This window comes from Thunnus maccoyii, chromosome 4, assembly GCF_910596095.1.
Source record: "Thunnus maccoyii chromosome 4, fThuMac1.1, whole genome shotgun sequence".
Lineage (NCBI taxonomy): Eukaryota > Metazoa > Chordata > Actinopteri > Scombriformes > Scombridae > Thunnus > Thunnus maccoyii.
Window position 1 is genome coordinate 28,449,248 of NC_056536.1, and position 24,922 is coordinate 28,474,169.

At 40.0% G+C, this 24,922-nt stretch overlaps 1 protein-coding gene across 2 annotated transcripts in view; it reads left to right on the forward strand.

Annotated features, from left to right (window-relative positions):
• The window catches only part of LOC121896104 (probable phospholipid-transporting ATPase IIA), a 32,633-nt gene extending 9,036 nt beyond the window's left edge, over positions 1 to 23,597 (forward strand). The window contains exons 7-28 of one of the 2 annotated variants that reach the window (XM_042409766.1): positions 643 to 737; positions 2,124 to 2,204; positions 2,307 to 2,382; positions 2,860 to 2,936; positions 3,089 to 3,249; positions 3,337 to 3,479; positions 4,080 to 4,192; positions 4,949 to 5,158; positions 8,049 to 8,210; positions 9,475 to 9,567; positions 9,705 to 9,788; positions 10,723 to 10,893; positions 12,073 to 12,171; positions 13,562 to 13,651; positions 13,933 to 14,077; positions 15,041 to 15,105; positions 16,416 to 16,571; positions 18,144 to 18,208; positions 18,467 to 18,575; positions 18,668 to 18,725; positions 20,113 to 20,316; positions 21,723 to 23,597. In XM_042409766.1, coding sequence (XP_042265700.1) covers positions 643 to 737; positions 2,124 to 2,204; positions 2,307 to 2,382; positions 2,860 to 2,936; positions 3,089 to 3,249; positions 3,337 to 3,479; positions 4,080 to 4,192; positions 4,949 to 5,158; positions 8,049 to 8,210; positions 9,475 to 9,567; positions 9,705 to 9,788; positions 10,723 to 10,893; positions 12,073 to 12,171; positions 13,562 to 13,651; positions 13,933 to 14,077; positions 15,041 to 15,105; positions 16,416 to 16,571; positions 18,144 to 18,208; positions 18,467 to 18,575; positions 18,668 to 18,725; positions 20,113 to 20,316; positions 21,723 to 21,859 — 2,594 coding nt within the window. In that variant the 3' untranslated portion in view covers positions 21,860 to 23,597. Of the gene's footprint in view, positions 1 to 642; positions 738 to 2,123; positions 2,383 to 2,859; positions 2,937 to 3,088; positions 3,250 to 3,336; positions 3,480 to 4,079; positions 4,193 to 4,948; positions 5,159 to 8,048; positions 8,211 to 9,474; positions 9,568 to 9,704; positions 9,789 to 10,722; positions 10,894 to 12,072; positions 12,172 to 13,561; positions 13,652 to 13,932; positions 14,078 to 15,040; positions 15,106 to 16,415; positions 16,572 to 18,143; positions 18,209 to 18,466; positions 18,576 to 18,667; positions 18,726 to 20,112; positions 20,317 to 21,722 lie in introns of both variants that reach the window. The other variant, XM_042409765.1, reaches the window with a different exon arrangement.
• Positions 23,598 to 24,922: the final 1,325 nt, after the last annotated feature.

The window sequence follows — 24,922 nt, forward strand, 5'->3', positions numbered from 1 at the left end:
CTCTAAAGCACTGCACATCAAAATCTCATCACGGGGAGAAATTGTTTTATTGTCAGCTTCTTGAAAGGAAGATGTGAGCCTGTGAGGAAAGCTAGATGCATGTTGTTGTTGCGTCTTCCTGTTGGGGGAAGAAAAACAACAGCTTTGTTTTACTGGAAATAGTGCTTTGGTTATCTCTCCTCCATGTGGAGGCCATTAGGTCAATTATGAAGAGCCTAGGCCAGGATTGGGAGTTTTGGGCAGGATGACGCATGCAGGCTGGTGGGGGTGGCCGGGGGGACGGTGGGCTTGGTGGGTGCCTCCACTTCTATCCCAGTTTGATCCCAACTCAGACCCATTCACAAATGTTTCTACTATTTATTTGTGACTTAGTGCTAAAATACTTTGATAGTCCCTTGCTATGTATTTATTGGAACAGTCAACTTGAAAATGGGTGTGTGTTAGAACAAATAACAAAATCAAAAACTGTGTTGAAATGTAAAAATTGTGGTTTGTACGGTGCCATCATCAAGAATTGAGCCTGTGATGTACCTTCTTAAACCAAAAGCCCATCTATTGTTCAAGCCTATCTATTGTTGCCCCCTAGGGGTGAATGTGTTTCCATGTGGCACCAGTGGCAGCTCATGTCCTCTCCTTCTTCAGGCTCCTGTTTCCTTCGGACTGACCAGCTGGATGGAGAGACCGACTGGAAACTACGCCTCCCAGTGGCCTGCACACAGAGGCTGCCAACTGCTGGCGTGAGTCATAAAATACAGATAGAGAGGTAGTAAGGTTGCAGGAGAAAGTTGTGCGTTGCAAGACCACATCTATGCTTTTGTTGTTTCTCCTGGTTGTGCAATAAGAGGTGATAAATGCAGGAGTAATTGTACATGCACAAGTGCGGTCTAAGAGAAGTCTGTCATTGGGACACAGGAGTCATTTAAGTAGAGTGCAGGGTGGCCCGGTCATCAGATCCTGGTCATGCAGGTCATCAGAGAACTGCATGACTAAGAGGTCAAAGGTTCACAGCTGTACCTCAGACGAATATGATTCCAATATTTTTAGATTTCATTTGTCATTTCAATTGTTAGGCAATAAATGCAATTTTCAGTATGACGCAGATACATGTGTTATTTTTTCAGTTATTTATTTTCAACCTAAATGTCACATTTAACAACTCTCCATGAAACCTAGACTGTTGACATTTTGGTGAGGGGTAAGCAGTGTGGGCCGAAGAATTAATTTGCAAAAATCTCAACCAACTAAATGAATCAATAAAATCTACTAAAGATTGTAAACGTTAATTATAGATTAGGAAGACACTTCAGGAAGAAACTTCCATCTAATTGAATGTAGTTGGCAGTAAAATGCTTACACTGGCTGTCATTAGCAAACTGATGTCGATTAACGGATTAGTCAACCAACAGAAAAGTAATTGCAACTTTTTTTGTGAATCAGTCATTTGTTTAAGTAATGTCTTTAAGCAAAAGTGCTAAAAAAAAATCACTGGTTCTGACTTCTCAGATGTGGTCATTTGTGGTTTTCTTGGTCCCCTATGACGGTAAATGGAATAACTTTGGGTTTTGGACTGTTGGATGGACAAAACAAGACACTTTGAAGATTTTTATTTGGGCTCTAGGAAAATTTTTCATCATTTTTAAATGTATCATTAATGTATAGACCAAATGATTAATCGAAATAATAATCAGCAGATTTATCAATAACGAAAATAGTCATTAGTTGCAACCTTGAGTCTACCCAAACCATCAACTGCCACTTTTAACATATTTGCAGGTCCTGTCAACTACTGACCTGTGAGCTGTTTTTTAGTACATATGTCACTCTAGATCCACAAACAGTAACTGCCATATTTGTCAAACAAGTCTATGGATGTTTATTTTTGAACGTCTCATAGCAGTTTGGCTACTAATTATATTCTCGAGCAAAAGTTCTCAATGTAAAATGCAAAACCGTAGAGCAAACACTGCTACTACAGATGATGATGATGTAATAGTTGCGTAATTTTTGATGTCTAATGAGCAAATTAAGAAAAACGTTGCTTGCTCTTATCTTCTTCTCAATCATGTATCATCATTCACTTTTTCCTGTCAGTGATCTTACACCATGTTGTCGACGTCTTACAGGACCTTCTCCAAATCAGATCATATGTGTATGCAGAAGAACCAAACATTGATATCCACAACTTTATTGGAACTTTCACCAGGGTGAGTGCTTGCATTAATATTCAGATTAAATTTAGTGTAATGGAACGGTTTCTATCATTCCTCATCATAATGTATATTTGCATATATTCTCAACTGTTACAGGAAGATGGAGACCCTCCAGTCAGCGAAAGTCTCAGCATTGAGAACACCCTGTGGGCCAGCACTGTTGTTGCTTCTGGTAAATATCTGACTGGTAGTGAGTGCAGCTCTGTCGATGAAGCAGCTAATGACCAGGAAATAACCAGGACCATTCTTTGCTTTTAGCTGAAAGAGCTACGCTGAGGCATTGCTTCCTTCGCAACTGTTGATCTGATGACTTGTCTAACCAAACACACAGAGAAAAATAATGAGGCAATTAGACATTTTACTCATTTATAGATGCCTCTGGGGCAGCTAACCATACTGGTAAAAAAAAGTGTGCTTCTTCCACAGGAGAGTGAATCCACTTAAACCTATGCTAACATGTGTTATCCATTAAGCAATTGGAAATCTGCATCTTATATTCCAAATGCCATTCTTCATTTTAACAGGTCTATTCACGTCAAGATTATAAGTCTGGGAAACATCTTCTTGACATACTATGTTTTATGTTGTTTCTTTATTATATTGGCTTCAGGCAGTTTTTTTTAGGCCTTTTTCTCTCCCTCACCCCCAGGCACAGTGGTGGGGGTTGTGATTTACACAGGCAAGGAGCTGCGCAGTGTCATGAACACCTCCAACCCGAGGCACAAGGTACAGTTTGGCTCAAAATGTACCCTTGATGATTGATAATTTATTTGACATTGATTTAATTCGTTGATTTTCTTAGACCTACGTATTGTATATGCACTGACCGTTCGTGTTAACATTTGACTCATAATGTTTACGTCTCTTGCTCATGACAGGTGGGTTTATTTGACTTGGAAGTGAACTGTTTGACTAAGATCCTGTTCGGGGCCCTGGTGGTGGTTTCTCTGGTCATGGTGGCCCTGCAGCACTTCGCTGGCCGTTGGTACCTCCAGATCCTGCGCTTCCTCCTACTCCTCTCTCACATTGTGCCCATTAGGTGCGACTTAATTCTCTTACTTCATCCACAGTTGCATTATATTTAATGTAAGGAGTAAGGGAGCACATTTCTATTTTTGTTTTCCAGTTTGCGTGTCAATCTGGATATGGGAAAGATGGTTTTCAGTTGGATGATAAAGAAAGACTCCAAGATACCAGGGACGGTGGTGAGGGCGAGCACCATACCCGAACAGCTCGGACGAATCTCCTACCTGCTGACTGACAAAACAGGTTAGACTGCAAAAATGTTAAAATAGCCAAAAGAATCTCTGTGGACTAAAATACTAAAATGAAAGGTTGTGTGCAGAGGCAGTATCCAGTAGTACAGAGTTAAGTTGTTTCCCTCTCTGGGGGGTTTTGCTCTGTGGTGGGATTGCTACTGCTTTCAACGTTCTAGACCCTTAAATCATAAAAAAAAAAAAAAGCCCAAAGTCTCTCATCCATGCACACCTTTTAGAGCACAACACCTCCACCAGTGCACTTCCTCAGGCGTGAGGTGTTACCCATCAGATTTACAGCCCTCATGCCCAATAAAATGATCAGCCATTTCCCCATCCAGAGCATGATAAGGCCGGTGGGGTCGGCAGGTCAGGCTAATGTACGTGCAAGGCCCCTTTAGGTCTTTTTGATATACAGGCGGGAAAATGCTTTTAAAGTGAGTGTGAGGATACAGAGGTTGTGTGTAGTGTTGAAGGGAAGGCTTCTGACCTGTGAAAGGTGCAGACTTAAAATCCGTCTACAGCTACCGATACATTAGATTGTTTCCAAGACAATATTAATTTTGTAAATATCTGTCAGCCTAACGAACACATTTAATGTAATGTTTACCAGGTACTCTGACCCAAAATGAAATGGTGTTCCGGCGACTCCATCTTGGAACCGTGGCGTACGGGATGGACTCTATGGATGAAGTACAGAGCCATGTGTTCAGCGCCTACACACAGGTAAATAAACACAAAACATATAAGTCAATGCTCCGTGTCTGTCAAGGAGAAGAAATGAAGAAAACAAACAGAAAGGAAAAAGATTGAAATTCCACAAGCTTTTGGAACAGGGGTAAAGCAAACAGACGGGAGCATTGTTTTTAAAGAAACATATCAGTTTGTGATTATTGTTTGGTCGAATGCTTCCTGACCTCAGATGACACTCTTTGTCCCCCCTTGACACCAGAGGTTAGCGAAGCAGGAAACAGGATTAGCCCACAAGCAAAGCACTGACCGGACTTCTTTTAATGACGCTACCATTAACCCCTGGAACGCACAGCCTTTCTAAAAATAGCAAGGCCACAATGCAAAAGCAAATTGTTTCATATTTACTTTACACATCTGGTTATCCTTACAGGCCGCTATCACAAACTGCGGTTAGTGAAACTGCTTGTTTCTCAGACTGAAACCTACACAGCTACCAGTTCTCTGTTTTCAAATTAGGTTTTTGAATCATTATGTGTTGTAGTATATATACGGATGAAAGAGTTCATAGGAATTGTTTTATTTGTTTCGATTTGACACTACAGATTTTCAGACATTCATACAACTTTTTTCTCTTTTTGACAGTACAGATTATTAGTTCTGCTGGCTACTATAGCTGCTCTCTCTTAGAAAAACCTTGACCACAACAGAAGACCTCCATTAGAAAAAAACTCTTTTCAATTTGCTGTTGTCCCTTCCTCTGAGTACACTACCTTCTGCAACTGTCTTCAGCCCACCCACGACCTTCCAGCCTCCAGGGCTCCGGCAGCCACTAAGGTACGCAAGACCATCAGCAGTAGAGTCCATGAGGCTGTGAAGGCCATCGCCCTGGTGCACAACGTGACACCCGTGTACGAGTCCAATGGTGTGACAGACCAGGCCGAGGCTGAGCAGCATTATGAAGATACTTGCAGAGTTTACCAGGCTTCCAGCCCAGACGAGGTACGACAGCGAACCACACAGACTGATGTATACATGGTACTCCGGTGTTGGTGACATTCATGATATTTTCATCAAGTGGAGGATTATATGCTCCTTCGTAGATTGAGAAAAAACATTTTCAAAGCTCAGAGGGAATGTGCTAAAATGAAAATGTAATAATACCAATTATTTTGGCTTCATTTCAAACAAGATACTATTCATTTTTGAATCCTCAAATTTACATCTTATCCTCACAAATCATCTAATGTCATAAAATCTTTCATTGTTCTGGATGTTTCAGATGTATTTATTACATATCTATTCATTTATTATCATTACATGTATTTATTTATTTATTGTTTGCTCCGAGAAATCTGACGAATCTCTCTGTTCTTTATAAATGTGACGGAAATGTGAGGAAGAATGATGCGACATTGTGAGAATCTCATCATTCATATGAAGGAATGCAGGTCCTGATACTTGAATAATAATGATAATAATGAACCTTATTTATATACTTGAAGAGCCTTTAACACAAGAAATGCAGCTGAAAGTGCTTTACACAACAAAAAAGAAAACAATCTATTTACTATAAACTATTTAAACAGTTTAAAATACACATTTAACAGTTACAGTATCAAAAAAAAAGAATTAAAAAGAAGGTGGGCAGTAGAATAATATATAATAGTTGTAGAAAAAGAAAAGTGAAATAAGACACTCTACTACTACTAATATACCATACTTTTATATGCACCTAAACAAAGAACACTTGATTAATCCATTAGGAACATTTTTATCCAACAATAACTAGGCTGGCTCTGTTGCTTTGCGTCTGTGTGGAAATATAGACTTGCACATTTCCCACATATATTATACAAGCAGCTGCAGGATATCCATCAGACAGTACACGTAAATACATAACATCACAGACAAGCAAATACTTACACACAGACACAGTTCAACTTGACCTGTAAGGAAAACCACACTTAATCTACTTAAACATAAATTTCTCAAGGCCAAACAAGGAAAGACTGGACAGGAGGACAGATCGAGGGTTTCTTGGTTTTTGACAGTAAGGGCCATTGTCTCGAGTGTCTTCGCCGCTTTCTTCCGTGTACATTTACAAGCCGAACGGCATTCCACATTTATGTCCTTGATCAGTATAAATTCTTTGAACGTCAGGAAGAGGGCTGCGGAATTTCGACTTGATCCATTTCCTGCGGTGTAAATACGGATTTCCTTAATGTGCTCCCCAGCCCATTGCACTTATCCCCTTTTGAATTTCCTCTTTGATAGCATATTTTTTATAGAGCCCAGTACATCTGTTGTGATTAAAGAACTGACCCTACTATTGTTTGTAGGAAATGAAGCTGTTTTTTTTTTTTTTCAGTTACACTGGATAGAAATTTGAACTCTTATTTGACTCGCTGCACCCTGAAAAGGTGCTTTTCTTTTTTATCAGTTTGATGCAATCTACACCAAGATTCAGTTTGCTTTCCCTACAGCTTTCAGGAAGTCTTAATATAGAGATGGTTTTGTCTGTGGACACAATGCCGGTGACTGTTGAATGTATGGTTTTTACTACTGATGTCAAAACAGACACATCACTACTTGCTTCAGATTATGTTTTTGGCATTTTTTTGCCTTTATTGGATAGTGGGCCATGAAGAGACAGACAGGAAACACTGGGAGAGAAAGATGAGTATGACATGCAACAAAGAACAATTGAAGCAGGGACGTTGCGGTTTTTGTGGCTCCTGCTTGTCACTTTTTTAAAGATATCCAACATATTTAAACAAAAACAGGACTTTTTTTTCCCCTATGATACAGGCTATTATTTGTATATAATAATAATCAAAAAGGATGAGGCATATAACGTGTGATTCAGCAAAGAGTGTCGCAATCGAAACGACTTTGTCAGCTCATAAAAAAAAAAAAAAGTTGCTCATAAAAGCCATGCGGTGGTTCTGAGTCAAGCCAACAGGATACAGCAGTATTCGGTCCAGTAGAAATCTGGCGGCCAAACCCAGATGCTGCTATTACAAGCTGGTGCTGTTGTGGTGGACACCGGATCCAAGAATGCCTCCACAGTGAATATTTCTAGACTGTGACTAAGCAGAGTTTTCATAAGTCCCAACCTGGATGACAAACATGACGGTCAGAGTCAGAGCTCAGTCAGAGCTTTTCTGACGTTAAAGCGTCTCCCGGCCAAGCATTGTCAGACTACATGGTCATTTCTTTCCAAAATAAGGAATTTTGGTGGTTTTAAAGTTAGAGTAGGAACATGGCGATATTTGTTGTTCTCTCTCATCTGTATCCATTTGGCCGTTCTGCTATTAGTCCTGTCAGAAGATGGATGATGGATTGGCTATGTGATCTGGCTTCTGGTCTGGAAGTTATTGTGCAATGTCATCTCCCCTCTTTCTCTCTCCCCCTCCCTCCCCCACACACACACACACGCACACACAACTTAACATTATATTAATGGATGTCGTCTGTTGTGTCCTTCAGAGAGGATCAAGCAAAAACAATATTTTCAGTTCAGAAATGGACATCTCCCTAGTTTATCAATCAATAGTCTTGAGTGCTGAAAACACTCGAGCTATTGATTAAGGCTGAATGGTTACTGTGCTCTCTGACAACCTATTCAGTCCAAAGCGTCCTTGAATGTTGTTTTTTTTTATAATTCAAGTAATGGAACATCATATTGACATAATGGCTTTACCATCAGAATGATTAAAAAAACCCTGAGCAGCGGTCACTTTTCTCTCTTGCTGTTTGTACCGGAAAGAGGATGATACAATGTTAAATGTTAGTTATTAGATAAATGTTGCAAATTGTCCATCTTTTATATTCAGTTATATGTTTTTATAACCATCTACTAAAACCTTTTACAATTTGGTGTTGATAGGTGTCGCTGGTGCAGTGGACTGAGAGCGTGGGTCTGACTCTGGTTGGAAGAGACCAGTCCTCCATGCAGCTGCGGACCCCTAGTGGCCAAATCCTGAACTTCACCATCCTGCAGATATTCCCCTTCACCTACGAGAGCAAGAGGATGGGCATCATAGTGAGAGTGAGTGCAAAGATGATGATTTTGTTACTTCACTAACAGAATCTGGTTAGCTGTTGTTTTTTTTTGTACGAGTTTCAAAGAAATTTAATTGATTCCCTTGTTTGTTTATTACCGTATTGACCTGAATATAAGAGGAGCCTGATTATAAGACAACCCTTCTTTTTCCAGTGTTTTTGTGTTGTATCTTTTTTGAAGATACCACACACTCTCACATTCGACCTGTTGGGAAAGTTTCCCTGAGATACTATTAATTCAAGGAGAAGAGTCTTCATCTTTGAGACTTTTCTCTTGTAAACTGAAATACTTCCATTAAAGCAGAACTTAAATCCCACATTTATGTAGCTTATCTATCAGTCACATAGTCACACTCTCTCCTCTCAGGCTCTCGGAAGAGGTACAAATATTTTCTTTATAAGTGAGCATTTTTCAGCTCTACATCATCAGTGACAGCAGTAATTCTTGGCCGCTTGACAGATGATTGGGACCCCGGTCCGCCTCGGAAATAAAGGCTTTCGAAGTTAAACAAGCCTTGAGAAAACTCTTGTAGATTAAACTGGGGCTGACTATCTCTAAAAGAGTCACTATAAACATACTCGAAGACACTCGCTCGCCTAGCAACAAGAAGACTACAAACAACCCATAATGCAACACTTTCTGTAAGTGTAACAGCAGTACTCTCTCCATTCATAAAGGATCTCTGATCTTGTGAATGTGTTATTGTCCAGTCCTCGGATATAAGACAACTCCCGCTTTTTTCAAATGTAATTCCCAGAATAAAATATTGTTTTGTGTTGGTGCCAGTACAGCCGACGCTTTCAATGTAGGTCGGTTGTTGGTGGTTGCTAGGTGACTGATTAGGACTTGACACTGACTTTAACAAGAAAAACACAAGATAAATAAAATATTAAAACATATTGTCTGAGAAAAACCTCAACTTATAATGAACTCTGACTAAGTCTGATGACTAACATTATTTTTGTTGGCCGGCTTAGAACTCAGGAAGCCTGGGATTTAGAAACTTGACTTCCTCATGATAATATTTTCAAACACTTTTTGAAACCCCTAGTGAATACCAAAATAAGTTATGCCTTTCTAGGCAACAAAAAAATCATAAAATAAGAGCACGTGCGCCATAGCTCACGTGGGTATGGACTGGAAATCCCTTTTGTGTGAGGCAAACTCGGACATTGGACGTATGATGTATTGGTTTTGTACGACCTGTTAACGTCTCAAACTCATTCAACTCTGGATAATTGTTTCCTAGGATGAATCGACAGGAGAGATCACTTTCTACATGAAGGGAGCTGATGTGGTGATGGCGGGCATCGTCCAGTATAACGATTGGCTGGAAGAGGAGGTAGATTTCCCTTCTTTTTCACAAGACACGATGCAGATGTAACAACAGGGATTTTTATTCCCGTTGTAAACACCTCGCAGACTAATAAAGCTGTGTAACCTGCTGAATCCAGATGTTTCTGTCCGTCTTGTTTCTAGTGCGGGAACATGGCGAGGGAAGGTCTGAGGGTCCTTGTGGTCTCCAAGAAGTCCCTGACAGAGGAGCAGTATCAAGATTTTGAGGCAAGTGTCCTCTGCCTTAGTGACCCGAGGCTGAGCTGAGGGACCAGGTCTTGCTGAAGTGTCCTGAGTCTCTTACACATTGAGCCACCGCAGCTCGTAAACCACAGAAATACCAACAGTGTGTCAGATAGTATCTCAAAATACAAATGCAGAGTGATGTATGATGCAGACATGTTCAGTATTTCTAAATGTCAAAGTGTGTTGTTGGGTAATTAGACTAACCTCTGACCCCCCCTCCCTCCCTCCCCTCCCCTCCCTCCAGTCCATACACTCCACCCTCCCACGCACACACCCAGGCCCCACTCATTGTTTGAGCAGGGCAGGGCTGTCTCCCCTGCAGTCTTCAGCCCCAGGCCCATTACTGAAGTGTATAATTGTGTGAGCTGAGCTGGTGGGCAGCAGTGAGTCACCAACTGAGTCACACACAGAGTTTGTGTTCCTGTATGAGTCACACTCGGATTGTTTTTGCTTTATCTCACTCACAAATTGCCCTGCAGCTGGAGCACTGAAGATAGGCGTTAACCAATTGATCATGTCTGTTCTGTATTTCCAGATTTTCTACAACATTGTAGCTTTTTAAGGCTGCTCGCAAGCAAATACCTGCAGGTTTATGTTAAAACTGAGACTTTGGGTTTATCGTATGGAAGTTTCAGTGTGTTGAATGGGATGTTTTCATACTGTACACAGTTTAATTTCTGCATAATTCTTCTAATGTATGCACACTGTGCGCGGCGTCCCTGTGGCTGTGTTTTATGCTTTTCTCCTTGTTTTTGTCATGTCTGCCACAGCTGGTGGCCATATTGATATTTTCTGCTATTCCTGGCTGTTTCTCTTCTTTGGTATTGCAGTGTCTCTCTCTTATTTATACTAAATTCATCTCCTCCCATCACCAACTATTCCCATCTCTCCAAATTCTCCCCCCCCCCCCCCCCAGGCACGGTACGTCCAGGCCAAGCTCAGCGTCCATGACCGCTCTCTGAAGGTGGCCACAGTGATTGAGAGTCTGGAGATGGAGATGGAGCTCCTGTGTCTGACCGGGGTGGAGGACCAGCTCCAGACCGACGTCAGGCCCACCCTTGAGATCCTCCGCAATGCAGGCATTAAGGTCTTGGGGGGGGGCGGAAGACAGCCTCATAGCTCACAGTAGCAACTAAGAAAACAAAACATATAAACAAGACAAGGACATATGTTTTTCATATCTACCTACATGAACAAGCCTCATTAAAGTCGCCTCCTTTAAGTATAAAACCCCTAAACTATTGTGAATGTAAATGAATTAGAATAAAGATTGTGGAGTGGTTGCTGGTTGGCACGCTTCAGAAATGTTGGAGCTCATTTTTATGGAAACAAGCAGCAGAAACCAGATTAGTCACTGTGGTAAAAGTTTGGCTGATTATCCCCTTCACTCCTCACTCTTCATTTAAAGGGTCAGTTTACCCAAATTACAAAAAAAAGCATTTTCTCACGTATGTCCAGTGGTATCGAGACATGCAGATGGGTTTAGTTTCATTCGACTTTTCAAGTTTTCAGATACCTCTCGCTGAGATTTCTGCCTCCACCCCACTACGATGGAGATGAATAGAGCTTAATTTCTGCTTCTCACAACATTAAAAAAATGAAATTTAAGAAGTAGATGCCAACAATTTTCATATTTTTTCAGTATAAAGCAGTTCCAGTGAAAACTCTGACAGTGTGTGGACTATCCAGAGCAACCAGAATAACACATAACTACTGAAGTGTTTAAATGTCATTTTTTAATGCTGTGAAATTCAGAAATAAAATTTAATTCATCGGCAGAAATCTCTCCGATGGATATCTCAAAATCTGGACAAATAAAAGCAAAACTATCTACATATCACTAGTGATAAGTGACAAAATGTGTTTTTTTTAATTTGGGTGCATCAACCATTTAAATTCTCTGCTATAACCTTCTGTAAGAAACATCCAAACTGTCTTCATTAAGAATCAGTGTGAGACAGAAATAGGATACTGTGATACCAATCTATGTGATGACTCGGGTTTGTCTTCTGTTTGAAGCACAAGTACTACAATAAAGCAAACTATGTTTGATCCTGAGATAAGTCCACAAGCTTCGGCTTCCAGACAGAACGGTTAGAGGTTGCTTGATCAAGTCAGTGATTAGAGTCTTTGATCTCTGGAATTTAGCTCTTGTGTACTGATTTCACTGACAGATTATGACAAGATTTCATTTATTTACTATTTAAGCAAATTTCTCATCAAGCATCAGTGCATCTTGTAAATGATGTCATGTGTTTCTGTGTAGGTTTGGATGCTGACAGGAGACAAGCTGGAAACAGCCACATGCACCGCTAAGAACGCACATCTGATCACCCGCAACCAGGACATCCATATCTTCAGACCGGTAAGTGCAGGACCAAGACCCCTCTTCCTTTTTAATGTACATATGAAGTGGGTAACAGTTGATTTTTAGCACCACGAGGTTCATCCCAGTTCAACACAGCGCTGACAGTTTCCTGACTCAGTCGACCCTCCGGCATCCATCCTCTGTGTGCGACCAAGGCCCATTAGCTAGTGGTCATACAGCCCCACACAACTACGCATGATGGCTAAGCCAGCATCCACAGCTGAATAAATCACTTCCCACCAACGAACGCATCCAAGCCACTGTCAAAGAGAACAAACAGGCCCTCGCTCAAACAGAAAGGAGAAACCAGCTGAACCACTCCCAGAGGGAACATGCAGAGGGCTCACTTCCTAATTTGTTTTGCAGCTTTCGGGCTCTCTCGCCGCTTTGATAGTCCCCCCCCCCTTCTGCCTCCCCCCCCCCTCCCCTCTGGAGCCGTGCCAGAGCAGAAGGATCGCCTGCCATATAGGAAGGTTACAACTTGCGTACAACTGCGGTTACTGGAAGAGAATAACAATGGTTGGCACGGCTTTAAAACCTCTGTCCCAGTGGACGGGGGAGTGCTGACTGGGCCTGCAACACATACATCTGGATTAGTTTCCTGGTCGCCACCAAAGACCTGATCTGGATTGACGTATGAATAGTCAGCGGTTGAAGGATACTCATACCAGAGCATAACTCTTGTTGACAGATTAACACCATGCCTTGTCAGTGCTGCATTTTTGGAGAATTTTTAAGTCTATATTTGAAACTGACACAATTATTGAGAAGTTACTATTGAGAAATATCTATAATTATTGAGAAGAATATTTTTTCTGACGTAATGCAAAACAGTGGTCCAGTTTATTTTGATTTTTTTTTTTTGCTCACATTTTTACACATCAGTATGGTTGCACCATTTCAATCTGTCAATTCCCTCCACTTAACAGATCTTTTCTGCTTTGTTGATTTGATATGTGAGCTAAAATGCATTATAACAACACAATAAACTGTCTAGAACAGTATAATTTAAATATGCACAAGCCTAAAAAGAATGATGGTGTCTACATCATACTTAAGATGTGATATCTCACAGTTAAAGTTATAGCCTCTTGTTAACTTATATAATATGTAAGGATGATCCCAATAAGTCAGATTGGCCCTTATCAATATGGGAAAACATTCTGTATAATAATATGACGTTTATTTCAGCCAGTTTGAGTCCTACCTGTTGGCAGATATTCAGTTGCCTTTAACGTTTTTCATCGCCGCAGCTCCAGTGATGCGAGCTGCTGGTCTGATAACCATCACGATGCAGAAGCTGACAGATTGTGATGCTTGATAATTTCTCTTTGTGAGTGTATTTTTTTTGCGTGCATCTCTAAATGCGGTCGCCACATCGCCTTAGGTGACAACACGAGGGGAAGCCCACCTGGAGCTCAACGCCTTCAGGAGAAAACACGACTGCGCGCTGGTGATATCTGGGGACTCGCTTGAGGTAAACTCTTGAGTGCGTCTGTGTGTGTGTGTGTGTGTGTGTGTGTGACTTATCTCTCCTTATGAAACCTTAATAAATGTTTTTCTGTATCATGCATGATAATATCGCTGCCACTGAAACATCTCTGGAAGTGGTATCTGTGGTTAGAGTCACTTTCTAAACCGCTTCAGGAGTTTAAAACTGTAAGGAAAATGAAGATGTTAAAGATCCGCAGCTGAGAGCAGTTACACGCAGGTGGCCCTAAGATGCTCACCCCGTCCGTTTCGGTGGTTTTCTCGCAGGTTTGCCTGAAATACTACGAGTACGAATTCATGGAGCTCGCGTGTCAGTGTCCCGCTGTGGTTTGCTGCCGATGTGCCCCGACTCAGAAGGCTCAGATAGTCCGGCTGCTTCAAGAGCGTACAGGCAAACTCACCTGCGCTGTAGGTGAGTGGAAAACAACAAAAAAAAACTGTCCCAACAGCTTTTTCCTGGTCGGATTTTCTTTTTTCTTTTTTTTTTTTTTTACTGTGAACTTCTTTCCTGTCTTCACATCCTCAACAAAACATCCTCATCTCAACAGCACTCCCAGTATGAGCATTTTATAAAATGCCACAATTAAGCAGAGCTGGTTTTAAAGTGCATTAATGCGATTATAATATTTGTCTGTTACACACACAGGACTGGGTGATAAATCAATATCATACTTTATTTATTTATTTAAGGTGTATTTATATAGGGACAAGTGTATATAGCATGAACTAACGTTCCATACCACAGCATAATATGATGATACATTATTATAAAACAACATGCACCAGATAACGTGACTGATCCCTCTTTGAAAAACGGGTTCAGTTTGAGTTTAAAATGATCCTGGTCATGATCCATTTTGAGTTCTGTGGGTGAGGAGTTCCACATATTGATCCCTCCAACAGAAAATCTGTCCATATGAGAATTTACAAAAGGAGACCTTACAGTTCCCAGCAGACGCACCTCATGTTACTGAGCCAGAAACCCTGCGAGGTGCCAGCAGCTCACTGAGTTCAGCAACTTTAATAAAATGATCAAAACTTAACATTTTTAATTTGCCAAATTATTAACTCTCACTCATGATCACATTGTTGTTCTTTTACAAAATTCTGTCAGTGATTCCAAGTAAATAACACTTTTTATATGAATAAAACAAGTTAATATCACCCAGCTCTACAGTCACACTCCTGTTATCTAAATTCCAGACCGACATTTCACCTTCCTCACTGTGGCTCTGCGGTTATGATCCCTTAATCGGGCCAAACGAAGGGAGTGTCTCATGAAATAAACACACACATAATACTCTCAACTCAGTATCTGTATTGGTGAGTCACTGATGTGAATCTTGACACCTCCATGGCTTTTGTTTTCTCTTAGGGGATGGAGGAAACGATGTCAGCATGATCCAGGAAGCCGACTGTGGCGTGGGAGTGGAGGGAAAAGTAAGACTCTGTCCATCTCATCGCCTCACACTGACGTGTCGCTCTCACAGATATTCGCTTTGTGTTTCCTGTCAAGATCTCTCTCACATTCAGAGAGAGATGTAGAGGGACATGCACACAGATGATTCCTTTTTCCCTCCATGAGGAGCTATTGTGTTTTGTAGAGGAAACAAAGATGACCGGATGCTTTTATGCTTAAGTAAAAGTAAGAGTCTCTGATCAGCACGTCTCTTGTACTTCTCATGGTTCACTCTCTAAGATCCCTGTTTAGTTTGCCATTTGTCCAGTTTTGTACATTTTTTGTCGCCAATGCTGATCTTGACAGTTGAAAGTTAATCAAGATAAAAAAACAGTAAAACTAGCTGTAACCTAATAAACGTGGAGGAATATAAGCCCATCAATCCATCCATATAGACAAACACAGTTACAGTTGCATTCACAGCTGAAGGAAAATAGGAAATTCTAATTGAAAATTTGTAACCTGAAAGTATTTGGATTATGGGAGGAAACAGGAGGACCTGAGGGAAAGCGGCGGCGGAGAGTCGAGGAAAACGTGATTTTCTGTGCGGAATTTGCATGTTTCCTGCATTTTTACTACAGCTTTCAAATTCAACTGTATAACAAGAAATTAAAGAGACAAAAGCTGCAGAGATGACTGCTCACACACACACACACACACAAACAGGCACACACACATACAATCTGCAGTGGATTTGTTATTATAGCTGAAACCATTAGTTGAAAATGGATCAGCAACAATTTTGATAATCGATCAGTGGTTTACATCATTTTCTAAGTGAAAATGCAAAACATTCTTCTAGTTTCAGCTTCTCAAATGAGAATATTTGCTGGTTTTCTTAGTTTTCTATGATATTAAGCTAAGTATCTTCGGGTTTGAAGCAATCTGAACAAGTCAAACAAGTCAACTTGGGTTTTGGGAAGATGTGCTGGGCTATTTTGTGACATTTTACAGACCAAAGCATGAACCAGGAAAAATATTTGGCAGATAAATCAATTATGAAAATAATCATTAGTTGCAGCCCTACTGGTCATTATGCATCGATGGAACAATCAGAGTTTTTGTTTGATTTATTAAAACCTGTAGATCTCATGCTCGATGCTTCAGCGTAACGTTTGCAGAGACTTTTTGTGCACCTTCAGTCTGATTTTTTTTGTGCTTCCAAATAACAGAGCTATATATCTGTCATCTTCTGTTCACTTCATAATAAGAACACATAAACATGCTTTTCAGGTCAGCAAAGACTTCTTGGAGCATATCCTAACTGCCCTCTGTGCTGTGTGTTTGACAGGAAGGAAAGCAGGCCTCGCTGGCTGCCGACTTCTCGGTGACTCAGTTCAAACATTTAGGCCGTCTGCTCATGGTCCACGGTCGGAACAGCTACAAGAGGTCTGCAGCTCTCAGCCAGTTCGTCATCCACAGGAGCCTGTGCATCAGCACTATGCAGGTAGAGATCAACTAAAGCATTTGTGAAAAGAGTTCATCAGATGTATTGAAAGGATGCCTTTGAATCACAGTATTTTGCAATTTCTTTGGCTCAGTTTTCACATTTAGAATTTCATTTGCAAAACTCTCACTGCAAAGTGCCATACTTATTATTTTGGCCTCAAAATCTCACATAAATGAATGAAAGGTTTATCAGTGCGTCATAACAATTAATTTGTTTATCCATACATTTGAATCTTTTAAAATGCACTTTGAAATGAAATGGACACAATCAAAACAAGAGTCTGCATTGGTGAGGTCAGTTTATGAACTGATGTAAACTAAGAATGACTTTATATATTGAATATCCTCCATCACTAAATACAGATAATAAGGTTTAGAGTCTGACTTGACACTACAGTACATCCTTTATTCCTACACAGTAAAATGAAAACTGAGATTGTACTTCAGCGTTTCAATTTCTGTTTTTTTTATGTACACAAAAAACCCCCACAAAGTAAACACAAAGTATTTTTTATTCGAGACACCAAACCTGAGATGTTTGTATGACTTGTGGGTTTAATAATCTGAAATACAGTAAGCTACTGTAATGCAGGAAGACATATAAATTTAAACAACAATGTTTACTAATGCAACAGACACTCATTATGTTGCAACATTTTAACTTTTTAGCTTTCCAAGTTAAGAAAATATATTTCTTTTTCCCACCACTGTCACACAGTTGACTGAATGGGGTGGGCAGTGAAGTTATTTTGCCATGCTGCTCACAGCTGTGATGACGTTAAAATAAAGTGAAGTGCTTGCTAACATGTTGTATTGATTTAGTGAGTAAGCTTATCAAGCATTGATACGAGATGATGGTATTGAAAACTGAGCATGTGATTTAGTGTTTTGAGTCAATTTGGCAGTTCACGTTTTGCACGTCGAAACTCCGAGCCAAAACAACCGTAAAATATTATAAAACGTCTGAAAAACAATATGTTATTTTAAAGTTTGGGAGGATCCGGTTCATCCACAACACCTAAAACCTAAATGTGAGGGGGCAATGACCGAGGCGAGGCAGGGAGTAGTTTCAGGGGTGGTCATGGAAGAGTGGGTGCACGATGAGTCAGAAGAGGTGCCCTTCTCAGTTGCTGCCCCCCACCACAGCAGACACAGTCAATTCCCATGTCCCTGTCCAACCTCAACCCCCGCCGTTGAGGGAGAGCCCGTGATTCACTGCATCATGGACTTTGGGGTTTCAGGGAGGCCCTCCTCCACATGTCTCACATTAACACCAACCACAGCCGCAGCTGCGACCTGTCTGGTTTGGGGCCGCCGGGTTTGGCAGGCTGACTAGTTGACAGCTCAATATTGGCATCATCTATACGCACCGCGGTTGAGTCAGGAATATCGTAGTGTTGCGTTTGATTAGCTAATTGATCGGTCAAAGTGTGGTAACCTTTTGATATAACTTTCATTTCTTCTAAAAGGAACAATTTGGTGTAGAATTTCTCCCAATTATCATTCATGAAGCCATCTGAGTATTTATAAGAAAATGATTCATTCTGTTCTTCTTTCTCTGTCTCTGTAGACGGTTTTCTCCTCTGTTTTCTACTTTGCTTCAGTCCCGCTCTACCAAGGATTCCTGATTATTGGGTGAGATACAAACTCTGAACTGTGATGACTTATCGAGAGAGCATTTGGCCGCCTTGTTTCCCTGGCATTTCCTCTGTGTTAAAGCACTGTTGTAATGCTAGAAGGGGGAAAATATGAAAGTACTGGACTACTGCTGGACTAATGCATTTCACTGTTGAATCCAACAATGAAATGTGTGAAACTTCTTGTCCATGTGCCATTTTCTCTGGAGCATGTTCCCCCCACATTGAGAGGACACATGAATTTGTTTGTTTCCAGCTACTCCACCATCTACACCATGTTCCCTGTCTTCTCTCTGGTGCTGGACAAAGATGTGAAGTCAGAGGTCGCCATGTTGTATCCAGAATTATATAAAGATCTCTTGAAGGTATTTAACGAATGGTCACACACTGCAGCCAAATATAATATACAGAAACGTGGATGAAAATTGATGATGTTCTACTGTTTTTCTTTCCACAGGGTCGACCACTATCATTCAAGACATTTCTAATATGGGTCTTGATAAGTATCTATCAAGGTAAGGAAGAGTTTATGCGAACCGTGTGTTGTTGTAGGTAGGTATATGTTGATGTGTAAAGCATGAGGGTTGACAATCAGATGTTTAATTTGAGCAGAAAGACAAATCGCACTCTGAAAAACAAAGATAAAAGGTGCGTCGCTCTGCTTTTAACAGCCCACACACACTTTCTTCTTAATTTCTAGAAGAGTTTATTTATGTTTGAGGATTTTTTGTCAGAAAACCCCGAGGTAACTTTCCGACATGGGCCATTTGCAGTGAAAAGTCGTTTGCGGCGGCATCCAAAGCTACGCCCCAAAAACCTTTTATCTATTTCTGTCTAAAATAAATTTTCCATGTTACGGCTGATCTGAAGCTACTGTATATTTCCAAGTAATGGGGCCTAGTTTCCAAATCAGTGCTCTGTTTGTTACTGTATCACTTGTATCACAGTTTCTCCTACTGTACATCCATTGTGAAATTCTTTGTTTATTTAAAATCACTAAATACTTTTAGGTAGAGGAATGTAATAGTTTGACATTTTGGGAAATGTGATTATTTGCTTTTTTGCAGTGTAGATGAGAAGACTGATATCACTCTCATACCTGTATGCTAAATATGATGCTACATCTAACAGCAGCTAGCTTTGCATAGCATTAAGACTGGAAACGGGAGAACAGACTGATTCGGTCTAAAATTCTCTAAACCTCGCAAATTACCACATTATCTCTTATATGTTTGTAGTGTGAAAACCACAAAGTGCAGGATATTTCTTGGATAAGTATAATTAGTGAGCTTTAGAGGCTCTGTAGGCAGATTGTGTTAGCTTTTGACAGGCTAGCTGTTTGCCTCTGTTTTGATTCTTTGTGCTAAGCTAAGCTAACCAGCTTCGATCGATATTCTCATCTAACTCACTGCAAGAAATCACAAAAACAAATTCCCATCACAAAGCGATGGAAATTTGTTTTTAACATGTCTCACATAATTCACACAGAATAGAATAAACGTAGCACAAAAATATACACATAATGTTAAGAAAATAAAAAAATGAAATACTTAATGTATGTATAAACGTATGTAGTTCAAAAAAACATCTACTTGTATGAAATGCATTAGCAGCTGAAGCCAGTGTTGGTTTGTTGCTGGTTTTATAATGTCACAATGTGAGAGGAAGTAACATTTAAAAAACTACAAAGTGGAAAATCTTCCTCTTCATGTGAGGGGAAAAAAAACATCTCTTTGTGAACCTTTTTACTTTTTAAATCCCCAAAAAAGCAGATGCACTTTTCATCTTGTTGATATGCATAACAGAACTTCAGTCACTCATCAATGATATACATCTGCAGAGTGACGTTAACATTGAACATAATGCAGGAAGTGTTATTGTTCTTCTCTTTTTACTCCACAGGGAGCATCATCATGTACGGGGCGATGCTGCTCTTCGACTCGGAGTTCGTCCACATCGTCGCCATTTCCTTCACCTCTCTCATTCTGACCGAGCTGCTGATGGTTGCTCTGACCATCCAGACGTGGCACTGGCTCATGATAGTCGCCGAGCTCCTGAGCCTGGCCTGTTACATCGCCTCGCTCGTCTTCCTGCACGAGTTCATAGGTGAGCGAACACAAAGCATGACGGCAGCGTATTTCATAGAGACAAGAAAACAAACACAGTCTGCGGTTTGATTGATGTTTTTGTACTTGGGACGACCTTGAGATAGTACGTCAGCAGTCAGCAGTGAGGGAGACCTGCTCATTCATATTATGCCTCTGGTGTACAGTAAGCTTTGGTATGTTGGATATTAGGAAGGCTAAAGGTAAGCACATTAACAAATTGTCCTGGTTCGGACGTAGCTCAGACATACCGTAGTATCAAAGAGGAAATGCCAACAATCCTGTTAAGTTTCCTGTTACCAGCGACTGCCGAGGCTCATGTGTTTATCACAGAAAAGGTGTGCTCGGTAGAAAACACCACCCTAAAAATAGTGCTCTCTCCAGTGTTACAGACTGGCCATTGTAAGTCTGAAACATGAACAGCTCTCATAGCATAAGAGTTGGTGTTTACTCTATTTCAGTCAGTTTGTTGCAAGGCTATTGTACACATATTTACTTGAGTTGGCTAAAAAATAAGCTAATTTTAGTTGTGCCATATTAAGACTCGTGACATATACAATACTCTAACCGAGAGCTTTCCAAGCTTTATTTTCAGTTTTTACGTGGGGTGTGGAGTTCCATTTTCAGCCTAAAATCTCGACCACTGAGGATCATGACCGGCATGTGGTCAAGCGTACCCTTTCTGGACACTTCTCCTCCCTCGTGAAGTCCAACTGGAATAGATTTTTTAAAGGCTATTCTTCTGCTGCATCTGCAGTTTACACTTTCTATTCGGCATTTTCCAAGGGGGGAAATTTTTGTATGAAATTGTTTTAGTTTAATTTTCCTATTCTCATGCATTCAAAGCAGCAGAACAACTCAGCAGAAATATTTCATCAAAAACTCCTGATGTTATTTTATTATATATTTGGCTCATTACTGTTTTTTATTGTGGACTCGAGCTGCAACTAATGATTATTAATTAATCTGTTGATTATTATCTGGATTAATTTGGTCTGTGAAATGTTATAATAAGGAAAAAGTGACCATTTCTAGAGACTATGCCTTCAGTAGAGACTACAGTTATGCCTTCAGTTTGCTTGTTTGGTCCAACAAACAGTCCAGAATCTTAAGATATTCAGTTGACTGTTATATATGTCAAAGAAAAACTGCAAATTCTCACATTTGAGAACCTGAAACTAGAGAATTATTTGTCTTTTTGCTTGAAAAGTGACTGAAACTTTTTCTCAACTTCTCGTTGCAGCTCTATTGTGCTTTAAACAATAGTAACACGAGCCTGTAGCAACATTTAATTCACTAAAAGAATGAAATGAGTTGAGCCACAGTGACAAAACAGTTCACTAAATAATAAATATACATCTGTATCCTGCAACCTCATTCTAATCTTCATCTCTTCGTCCGTTCCAGATGTTTACTTCATCACCACGCTATCGTTCCTCTGGAAGGTGACAGTCATCACGCTGGTGAGCTGTCTGCCCCTTTACATCCTCAAGTACCTGCGGAGACGCTTCTCCCCGCCCAGCTACTCCAAGCTGACCTCTTAAAGAGAGAGAGAGAGAGAGAGAGAGAGAGGAGCCTCTGGCCTCGTTTTTACTGTGGGAAAAACAGAAAGGTGTCCCTGTCTTCATCCAGCAGAGCCTGCGCTTTGACCAGAGAATCAAACACGGATTCATTCCCCCTTAATTTATTCTGGAAAGTTCTACTTGGAAATGTGACAGACAGACGGTTTTGTCAGGGGCAGGTTGTTTACTGAGAGGGAGTTTTTTGTTTAAAAAGCAGTGTTACTTGCTACATGTGTTTGATGCAAAGGCGTACTGATGATTTCTCTATGTGGAGAACACCTGCAGTGAGTTGTATTTGACCAGCTTTGACTGGTTCAACTTATCGATTGTCTCGAACTGAAATGTAAATATGTAATTTAATAACCTGTGGCTAATTGAACTGTATGTTATAAATCAAGACACGAAAAACACTTCAGCAAAATTATGCAGGTTCAGTTTGTTTTATAACGTCAAAAAAAAAGTGGAAAAGTTGAATGTGTCTGACTTGGCCTCTCACTCGATAATGTAGATGTGTCATTTGGGCTGGAAGCTAATTTTCTCCAATTTCCAGTTCCATCTTAAATAGCAAAGCTGTTTTTATTGTCAGAAAGTGAAATTGTATTGACGTAGCATTCTCGCTCTGGACTTGATTCACACTCTCCTTAAACAGCGATTACTAAATGGAGTTTGAGAATTACAAGGTTGAAAAAAAAAAAAAAAAAAAGGTTTACTGGCCAGACTTTGCATAAAACACACGTCTGCAAGTTTGTGTATTTGTTTATGCGTCACCCTGATGCTACAGCCCGACACGGCAGAGGTGGTGTGGTTGTTTATTTTAGCATGACCTGTGGTGTCTGATGTTAAATCTGTCTTTGTCTCTTTGTATGGACCCTGAATGCTAAAGTTGTTAGTGTTTGTGGAGCGCGGTCAAAAACAGCCACAGAGGAGTGTCGGTTATTTGCAGCCGAAAACCTTCCGCCGGGGCTCCCGACAGGCTGTGTGTCCGCAGGGGAATGTGCAGCCTCTCATGTGGCCGCTTGGCAAGCCAGCTCCGGCCACGCTTAAGCATTGCATGATGACTCACTGTAACAGTGACCTAAAGCCATAACTGAAAATATCACAGTGACCGGCATCCAGCTGCCCCCCCCTTTTTTTTTTTCATGTCGTCTAATCCAGGGCCCCCACAGTTCTCACTGCTACTACTAACCTCCACAGTTAAGCTGTGAAAGAAAAAAAAAAGGGATCAAATCAAGTCAAATACGATGTGAATATTTTCAATAAGTATTATTACTACTGCACACTCAGAAGAAAAAAAAAATGGTATAGTACTACTGTATATTCACTCTTCATATTGCATTTCACTAGTGGTGTGATGATGGTGATACTGTAAATAATCAGCAACTAACTAACATGGCCACATTTTCATTTATTTCAATGTGTCCAGGGTGCCATAAGTAAAATCATTTTTTTGATCCCCACCAAACTTACTGTAACAAGCTGTTTGCACAGACTTTTGTTTTGTACAACTGACTATTATATTTTTATGTTGTAATAGAGTTGCAAAACATAAATGACGCTAAAATGAATTTTGGTTGCTTGTAAATAACCTGTTTTTTTATTTATTAACCTTTTTTTATTTAATGGTATTGATTGCACTCAAATGAGCAGAAACAAAAAGGGAGAGTTGTGTTGATGTCAATGTTGTGATGATGATTAATAAATTCATGGTTTTTTTCTGCCATTTTTTTTTTCTTCCTTGTGATATATTCTGAAACAATGCTTGATGATTCATCTACAGGCGGTGATTTATTTCCTGATGATCGACTAATGGTGCGAATCGAAGAGTAAAAACACTTCATGTCAAAACAGTCTGTAGTCAGGACTCACCCTCAAGTCTTATTTTGTTCCTACTGAAGACACAATTCTTTAAAAGCAAGTTACAAATCATCTTAACATAGTTTTTAAAAGCTCAGCAATTTCCCAAAACAGCTGGGCACTGTGGTTTTCAGCAAATGTTACTCAAACAGGAGTAAATACTACATTTGTTAGGGACTATTTTCAGCTGCGGATGAATACACATTTGGTGTTTTTGTGAGTATTTGCAGCAGGATTTTTTTTCCCCTCATGTTGTGAGATTGATTATGACTGCTCGTCATAATGAAGGAACGGTACTGGCTTACTGATGTGTTTTTTTTTATTAATTTGTGGAAATAAACGCAGCTCTATGGCACAGTGGAATAAGATATATCAGGCTTTGGATACACACAGTACTCGTCTGTGGGATCGATTCATGGTTCTTTTTGATCTTTTCATCGGATTTGTTGACAAGAAAAATCTGGAATATCACCAAAATACTACTTTAAGAAGTAAAAAAACAAAAAAAAACTGAGGAAAAAACTAGAAAATATTCCCTCATGACAGATATTATGAAATTTATCAAAGGCCTGAAGGACTTTGATGTCATTTTGAGTTCCAATGAATAAAAATTGTGAAACATATATCCATAAAATGACCATTTCATCAATTTAAAAGTGGAACTAATGTATTTAATTGCCTAAAATTACATCAGAATGATGTAAAAATAAAAAAACAAAATAAAAAGGGCTTCTGGAGGTCAGGTCAGGACTTATTTATAGTTATTATTATTATTTATAGTGAAATCTAGAAGTTGTCCTTGTTGTATTTAGGTATTTTGATGTTGGCGTTATTCTTTTCTTAATTAAATTGTGGTGATGTGTTTTCAGATTTCAGGATTCTAAATTTTTAGTTTTACATTGAATGTCTTGTGTTTTATATATTTCTTTGCTTTTAACATCCTGGGACACTGCTGGAAATAAGTATTTTCACTTATTATCCCTAGATTGCTATACCTTAGGTTGTGTCCTGTATCTATAATCCATACATAAATCATATCATAACCACGTAACCCATCAAACTCCGTAGACACGCTGCCAGAAGAACAGTATATTAAGAAAACATCTTTATAAATGATACAAACCGAAGTACTTTCCTTTTCCCCGGGGGATTCCTTACTCATGGAAAGTGAGATTGGACCGAGACGATCAC